Source organism: Lucilia sericata, unplaced genomic scaffold (genome assembly GCF_015586225.1).
Source record: "Lucilia sericata isolate MDLA Ls3-8-SP2 unplaced genomic scaffold, ASM1558622v1 Contig002795F_arrow, whole genome shotgun sequence".
Classification (NCBI taxonomy): domain Eukaryota; kingdom Metazoa; phylum Arthropoda; class Insecta; order Diptera; family Calliphoridae; genus Lucilia; species Lucilia sericata.
In genome coordinates this window covers 23,271-31,993 of record NW_023996499.1, presented here as the reverse complement: position 1 = coordinate 31,993, position 8,723 = coordinate 23,271, and the positions used below count along the sequence as shown (strand labels likewise).

The 8,723-nt window shown below is 32.3% G+C and overlaps 1 protein-coding gene across 1 annotated transcript; it reads left to right on the top strand.

Moving 5' to 3' along the window:
- Positions 1-707: 707 nt before the first annotated feature.
- Positions 708-8,723, top strand: LOC119614329 (protein masquerade). Its single transcript, XM_037970471.1, is given in 8 exon segments — positions 708-965; positions 968-1,390; positions 1,471-1,629; positions 1,688-2,971; positions 3,031-3,655; positions 7,305-7,503; positions 7,579-7,657; positions 7,722-8,723. Coding segments are annotated over 8 exon segments (3,189 nt in total). The 5' UTR covers positions 708-868; the 3' UTR covers positions 8,045-8,723.

The window sequence follows — 8,723 nt, the reverse complement described above, 5'->3', positions numbered from 1 at the left end:
TAATCATAGATGATAGTTTAAAAACTTAGAAACGATCATTTGATGAGTACTTTGAGCTTAAGACCTAATTAGGCTTTGAAGATCGATTAGTATAGATAGAGATAAAATGGATGATAAAAAGCTTGATATAAAAACTATTGATTCTCGTTTGATGAAGAGTGTCCTGGTTCCTATATTTTTGGTTTGTTAAGTCCAGCTTGTTTCAAAATAAATTTAAGGCATAAATTGAAGATCGATTAGTATAAATAGAGATAGAGAATAAATGGAATATATAAACTTGATATTAAGAAGATTGATCCTCGCTTGATCTTATTGAAGAGTGTTCTGGTTCCGGTATAGTTAGTCTTGTTTCAAAAATTGACGAAATAATTCAACTTTTTAAGTGTAAACATTGAAACTAATCCATTTGAATTACACCGGAAATGTATATATATATAAAGTGAAATTAAAATTGAAATTAAATCACTTGGATTGAATGATTTATGCACCAAAAATGTACAACAAACACCACGCACAAACTGCAAAGTCCAATAAAATTTAAACAAATTTAACACTAAATAATGAAAAAACTAAACATGCGTTACATTTAAAAATCAAATGACGGAATTAAAAAAAAAAATAAGTGCTAATTAAATACAAAAAAAATTTAAATACTTTTACTCATTTAAATTTAAATAAATATTTTATTTGCACTCTTTTTTAAGGTAAAAAAACCCGAAATTTTATAAGATATGCCATCAAGGGAAAGTTTGTGAGAAAAAAAAAAAAACAAAAATAAACAAACCATAAAACCAACAACAGAACGTGGATCTGATAAAAAAAAAAAGTACAACAATAACTAAATTAGTTACGAGAAAACTAGATTAAAATGAATAAACATAAAATACCCAAATTAGTCTTAGGACTAACTATATTAAGTTTATTCACACCCCATATAGCACTGGCACAAGATGAATCTTTGGCGGGCAGTTTTTGTCCGGCCTTTTAGATACTATTACCAGTACTGCAGATTCCAAGGATTGTCCTGGTGTTTGTGTTCACACTTTAGCTACTTTGATATGTTATGAAGTTTTGGATGATATACCCTGTCCCTCGGCTAGTATGAAATGTTGTATAGAAAGTGCTCCTACGAAAAATGTCACAGCACATCATACTACTAGTAGTACAACAACGACGACGACTACCACAACTGCCACCTCGACTAGGAAGCCAACAACAACATCGGCTAAGCCTAAACCGAAAACTACCACAACTACCACTCCCAAGCCAAAGACAACGCAAAAGAAGCCTAGTACCACTACCAAGACTACGACTAAGAAACCGGTAACCACATCGACTACTGCAGCCTCCAAGAAGTCAGAGAAAGTAAAGGATGCTGATGATAAGATAAGTAAGTTGTTGGAGAAAATAAGAATCAATTCTTGTTTATGTCTTTAAGTCGTCTACTATCATTTCCCTTTTCTTTTCCAGACGAAAACTGTAAAGGTGTTTGTGTAGCCGATCGTATTGCCGAATACTGTGAAGCCTATTTGACCAGTGATGGTTTGTGTAAAGAGGGCACTAAATGCTGTGTCTCTTTAGATGACTATTCCAATACCAAATTGCCTAAGGATATCTATATACCAGCTAGTAAGTCCAAACCAATAAAATTAAAGAACACATTTCTATAAGACCTCTCCACTTACAGAACACATGGCCAATCTTAGTAGTCAGCAAAACAAAACGAAAACCGCCTCTTCTACAAAAACAGCTAGTGGCACAAAGACCTCCTCCAGCAGTACTAGCACAACAACAACAACAACTTCTACTACACCCGAACCAGCAAGAACTAAAATCATTAGCAGCAGTTCCAGTCAAAATAAACCGGTAAAACATAAAAAGACACCCACAGCTCACACAACCACGACCACAACACCCGAACCCATCGAGGAGGAAGAAGAAACCGAAGAGCAGCAGGATGAAGATGAAAACGATAAGAATGATAATGAAAAAACGGAAAATTCTAATGGACAAGTTTTAAAGGAATGTGAGGGAGAATGTATGAATGGCATTTTAGCCATATTCTGTGATGATATTGACTCGGAAGCTTTCTGTCCTAATGAAGGCAGTTGCTGTATAACCGGACAACAACAGCAGTCTGTTACCTCACCAGCCATTAAGAATAATCCAACTAAAGCTCCCACGAAAAATCATCCCAAGCCAACACATAAACCACAAAAAACCCAACCTCCTCCACCACCACCTTCCTCATCGTCCAGCCAAACGGGAGGCAATGATTTGTTCTCACAGATTCTTTCATTTGCTGAAAATACCCTTAGTGGTGGTAATGGTCCGGCTCAGCAGCCCGCTCCACAGGCTCCACCCAAAATACCCAGATGTCCTGGTTTTTGTTTGCTCAATATAATGGCTGCTTTCTGTGAAAGACCTTCGGTATTGATATCGGGACCCACGACTTGTGCTAAGGGTTCTGTCTGCTGTGATAACTCTCGGGCTGGTTCACCTAGACCACCACCACAAAATAGACAACCACCTTCATCGCCACCACCACCACCTACACAAGCACCCTATGTCATTGCCAACACACCATCGCCAGATCCTCGTGAGGAATGTCCTGGTTCCTGTATAGTTAGTTTGTTAAGTTTTACCTGTTTCAAAAATGCCGAAATGACTGATCTTTTCAAATGTAAACGTTCGGGTCAGACTTGTTGTGCTCCTAAGAGTAAGATTTTGGAAAAACAACAATTCCAAACACGCAATGATACTTCATATGCTCATTATCCACCACCGCCACCACAATTGGGTGTTCAACAATATCCACCACAATCGGCCTATCCACCACCTCCACCTCAGGCTTATATGCCTACACAGCCGCCTCAATTCAGTCATCATTATCCACCACCACCTCCACCTATGCAAGTGCCTCAACAGCAACAACCTAATTATGATTACTCCATCTATGGACCCAGCATAGGTAGGTTCTTTTTATAAAACAAACTTAAATTAAATATATAAAACTTTCCTACTTTACAGTGCCTCATCAACAAGGTTTACCGCCACCACCTCCACAACTGCAGCCACAACATTTGGCACCACCACCACCCACTACCACACCTCCCACAACTACTAGCACTACCACCACCACCGCCAGACCTCATGTCTATTCGAAATATGTTTGCGGTGTCAAGGGTACTTTACGTTCTGGTCGAGCTCTTTCCTCTACTCCCGCCCTTTCTCTCGTCTCCTATGTACGTGCCAAATATGGTGTGCATCGTCAATCTCGTCAACTTAGCGAGTCCTATGGCATTCCTGTGGGTGTACAAAAATCCTCAGAACGTCTGATACTCGGCTCTGATATAGTACCCATACAGATACACAACGATAAATTGGGTGATTTAATACAAAATGATGTTACAAACTTTAATCAAGTTAGATCTTATCAAGATGATGCTCCCTCGACGATAGTTATGGCTAAGTCATATTATGATACCTTTAATGTTACCAGCAGAAGACGTGCTCGTGTTGTGGGCGGTGAAGATGGTGATAATGGTGAATGGTGTTGGCAAGTGGCTTTGATTAATTCGATGAATCAGTATTTATGTGGTGCAGCTTTGATCGGTACTCAGTGGGTGTTGACAGCGGCTCATTGTGTGACAAAGTAAGTAATAATGAAGGGATTTTAAGTATTTGGGTCATGGTTGTAATGATTTAGATAGAAAATTATATAGTTTCAAGAATTTTTTTTGAAATTGATAGAAAACAAAAAAATACAAAATTTTTTAATTTTAGGAAGAGGTTATGGAACTTCGCTAGTATTTAGATTTAGAAACTTGTTATCTTAAACTAAATCAACTAATCACTAGCTCGAAGGTTGTTATACACCATTCCTTGTATAGATGTATCAAGCCGATATTTGCTAATATTTTACATGATTATGTACTAAATCGATTTGACTAAATCATGTAATGATCACAATTTAAAATTTTTTCAAGACTTCTTACAAGTTTTTGTAAAGTAGTTTTAAGTTGATCTGCATACGTTATAATGTTCTGATATGCTAAGAAACCATTTGCAACGACCATGCAGTAGAAATCAAAAGTTGCCTTTGTATGACTCTAGCTTATAATTTGGAGTTTTGTCAATACATATCAGAGTCTTCGGATAAGATCTTTTAAGATCATTATCATGTATTGAATGATTGAATTCTTTCCTTGTTTGACTTTCGAATAGATCTTGTCAAATAACACATTTGAATAGATTATATGAAGTTTGATGATCATTGATTTGAAATGCTTATAATTGATTTAAACTTCGAGATCTGCGAGGTTATTTTAGAGTGCTTTCAAATTGATATCCGTTTTTATCCCAAACACACATATAACGGGAATTGGCACTAACTAACATGATCGTAGATGATCAGTATTTTCAAGTTAGTTAGTTCGTTAGTTAGTTAGTCAGTTAGTTAGTTAGTTAGTTAGTTAGTTAGTTAGTTAGTTAGTTAGTTAGTTAGTTAGTTAGTTAGTAGTTAGTTAGTTAGTAGTTAGTTAGTTAGTTAGTTAGTTAGTTAGTTAGTTAGTTAGTTAGTTAGTTAGTTAGTTAGTTAGTTAGTTAGTTAGTTAGTTAGTTAGTAGTTAGTTAGTTAGTTAGTAGTTAGTTAGTTAGTTAGTTAGTTAGTTAGTTAGTTAGTTAGTTAGTAGTTAGTAGTAGTTAGTTAGTTAGTTAGTTAGTTAGTTAGTTAGTTAGTTAGTTAGTTAGTTAGTTAGTTAGTTAGTTAGTTAGTAGTTAGTTAGTTAGTTAGTTAGTTAGTAGTTAGTTAGTTAGTTAGTTAGTTAGTTAGTTAGTTAGTTAGTTAGTTAGTTAGTTAGTTAGTAGTTAGTTAGTTAGTTAGTAGTAGTTAGTTAGTTAGTAGTTAGTTAGTTAGTTAGTTAGTTAGTTAGTTAGTTAGTTAGTTAGTTAGTTAGTTAGTTAGTTAGTAGTTAGTTAGTTAGTTAGTTAGTTAGTTAGTTAGTTAGTTAGTTAGTTAGTTAGTTAGTTAGGTTAGTTAGTTAGTTAGTTAGTTAGTTAGTTAGTTAGTTAGTTAGTTAGTTAGTTAGTTAGTTAGTTAGTTAGTTAGTTAGTTAGTTAGTTAGTTAGTTAGTTAGTTAGTTAGTTAGTTAGTTAGTTAGTTAGTTAGTTAGTTAGTAGTAGTTAGTTAGTTAGTTAGTTAGTTAGTTAGTTAGTTAGTTAGTAGTAGTAGTTAGTTAGTTAGTTAGTTAGTTAGTTAGTAGTTAGTTAGTTAGTTAGTTAGTTAGTTAGTAGTTAGTTAGTTAGTTAGTTAGTTAGTTAGTTAGTAGTAGTTAGTTAGTTAGTTAGTTAGTTAGTTAGTTAGTTAGTTAGTTAGTTAGTTAGTTAGTAGTTAGTTAGTTAGTTAGTTAGTTAGTTAGTTAGTTAGTTAGTTAGTTAGTTAGTAGTTAGTTTAGTTAGTTAGTTAGTTAGTTAGTTAGTTAGTTAGTTAGTTAGTTAGTTAGTTAGTTAGTTAGTTAGTTAGTAGTTAGTTAGTTAGTTAGTTAGTTAGTTAGTTAGTTAGTTAGTTAGTTAGTTAGTTAGTTAGTTAGTTAGTTAGTTAGTTAGTTAGTTAGTTAGTTAGTTAGTTAGTTAGTTAGTTAGTAGTTAGTTAGTTAGTTAGTTAGTTAGTTAGTTAGTTAGTTAGTTAGTTAGTTAGTTAGTTAGTTAGTTAGTTAGTTAGTTAGTTAGTTAGTTAGTTAGTTAGTTAGTTAGTAGTTAGTTAGTTAGTTAGTTAGTTAGTTAGTTAGTTAGTTAGTTAGTTAGTTAGTTAGTTAGTTAGTTAGTTAGTTAGTTAGTTAGTTAGTTAGTTAGTTAGTTAGTTAGTTAGTTAGTTAGTTAGTTAGTTAGTTAGTTAGTTAGTTAGTTAGTTAGTTAGTTAGTTAGTTAGTTAGTTAGTTAGTTAGTTAGTTAGTTAGTTAGTTAGTTAGTTAGTTAGTTAGTTAGTTAGTTAGTTAGTTAGTTAGTTAGTTAGTTAGTTAGTTAGTTAGTTAGTTAGTTAGTTAGTTAGTTAGTTAGTAGTTAGTTAGTTAGTTAGTTAGTTAGTTAGTTAGTTAGTTAGTTAGTTAGTTAGTTAGTAGTTAGTTAGTTAGTTAGTTAGTTAGTTAGTTAGTTAGTTAGTTAGTTAGTTAGTTAGTTAGTAGTTAGTTAGTTAGTTAGTTAGTAGTTAGTTAGTTAGTTAGTTAGTTAGTTAGTAGTTAGTTAGTTAGTTAGTTAGTTAGTTAGTTAGTTAGTTAGTTAGTTAGTTAGTTAGTTAGTTAGTTAGTTAGTTAGTTAGTTAGTTAGTTAGTTAGTTAGTTAGTTAGTTAGTTAGTTAGTTAGTTAGTTAGTTAGTTAGTTAGTTAGTTAGTTAGTTAGTTAGTTAGTTAGTTAGTTAGTTAGTTAGTTAGTTAGTTAGTTAGTTAGTTAGTTAGTTAGTTAGTTAGTTAGTTAGTTAGTTAGTTAGTTAGTTAGTTAGTTAGTTAGTTAGTTAGTTAGTTAGTTAGTTAGTTAGTTAGTTAGTTAGTTAGTTAGTTAGTTAGTTAGTTAGTTAGTTAGTTAGTTAGTAGTTAGTTAGTTAGTTAGTTAGTTAGTTAGTTAGTTAGTTAGTTAGTTAGTAGTTAGTTAGTTAGTTAGTTAGTTAGTTAGTTAGTTAGTTAGTTAGTTAGTTAGTTAGTTAGTTAGTTAGTTAGTTAGTTAGTTAGTAGTTAGTTAGTTAGTTAGTAGTAGTTAGTTAGTTAGTAGTTAGTAGTTAGTTAGTTAGTTAGTTAGTTAGTTAGTTAGTAGTTGGTTGGTTGGTTGGTTGGTTGGTTTGTTCTAAAGAAATACACTTAGGCCAGCGTCTCCCATCTTATAATCCTTTAAAGAAGACACTGGTACGGATCGAACTGACATACTACAATACTAGCAACTAACCTAAGAACGTCACGCAATCCGATGCGATTTCGTTTTGGCTAGAAATGTTCCTATTTATTACTTCAAGGTTCGTGGCAATCATGCCTATTGCAGACTACAATCCTAGCCTATACAGGTTGGTCTTTCAGATATGATTTCATTATGATTACAAATGGTCCTATTTTACCTAGAATTCGGTTACCAACTCAGTTTCCAATTATCAAGTCTGTGGCCTCAGCATTTTTCCGCTTTAAAATTTTTCTGCTTTAAAATAGTACTTGGGAAAAAAGTTTTCACTCTTATTTCTGCCGTTGGCAATAATTGAAAATTGAACTTCTTTCCCCTTCCTTCCATTATGAAATTAAAAATAATCTGTTCCTTTTTACTTCCAGCATTGTTCGTTCTGGTGATGCCATCTATGTGCGTGTTGGTGATTATGATTTGACCCGCAAATACGGCAGTCCAGGAGCTCAAACTTTAAGAGTGGCTACCACTTACATACATCACAATCACAACAGTCAAACTTTGGACAATGACATTGCTCTACTTAAATTACATGGTCAAGCTGAATTAAGGGATGGTGTCTGTTTGGTAAGTATAATTATTACGCAAATGACCTTTGAAACAATTATAAAAATATAACCCCTTTCTTTTTAATAAACATAGGTCTGTTTGCCTGCCCGAGGTGTTAATCATGCAGCTGGTAAACGTTGTACAGTAACAGGCTATGGTTATATGGGTGAAGGTAAGCAAGAAGGGAATTTGTTTTATAATTATTTAACTTAATTAACATAATTTTAATGCTTTAGCTGGTCCCATACCTTTACGTGTCCGTGAGGCTGAAATACCTATAGTCAGTGACACAGAGTGCATACGTAAAGTTAATGCAGTGACAGAGAAAATCTTTATATTGCCCGCTTCTAGTTTCTGTGCTGGCGGTGAGGAGGGTAATGATGCCTGTCAGGGTGATGGTGGCGGTCCTTTGGTCTGTCAAGATGATGGTTTCTATGAATTGGCCGGTTTAGTTTCATGGGGCTTTGGCTGTGGCCGTGTTGATGTACCCGGTGTTTATGTTAAAGTTTCCTCGTTTATCGGTTGGATTAATCAAATCATAAGTGTCAATAATTTATAGTTGTCTTTATCGGCATAAATTTAATCACTTTTAAATAATTAAGTTTTATGGAATAAGTTGATGAAATTAAAAATTCGTTTGATGACAAATTGCGAGTTGTTAGTAAAATAAGTTATTAATGCAAAAAAGCAACAAAATACCAATTAGAAATGAAATTAATAAGGTTTCTTCCTTTTATTTATTATGTATTTAATTTGAAGGCAAAATTCCAAAGGAGTTTTTTTTATATTATTCTAAATGATTATTATTAAACATTATAATGTTAAAATAGTTTTTTATTAATACATATATTTTTTCATTTATTATATAAATTTTTATATAAACAAAGAGTTTAAAAAAATTCTTAAACTCTGAAATATTTATATGATTTATATAATTTTTCTTTAATTTAATATAATATTATATGACTGTTATTTTTATATTTTAGTATTTTTAATATTATTTCTATTAAGACATTTAATTATTACTAAATTTTATTTAAAAAAAACATATATATTTAATTTTAAGTTAAACTTTTTTTCCAAACGAAAGAAAAATTAGTTTTTGCTTTTTTGAAATTAGAAGTGAAAAAATAAATTTAGAAATTTTTCAAAGATATTGTATGCATATCGTAAAATATTTAATTATATATATTTTGTATATATTTTTAAGTCATTTATTTTAAATAAAAATATATTTG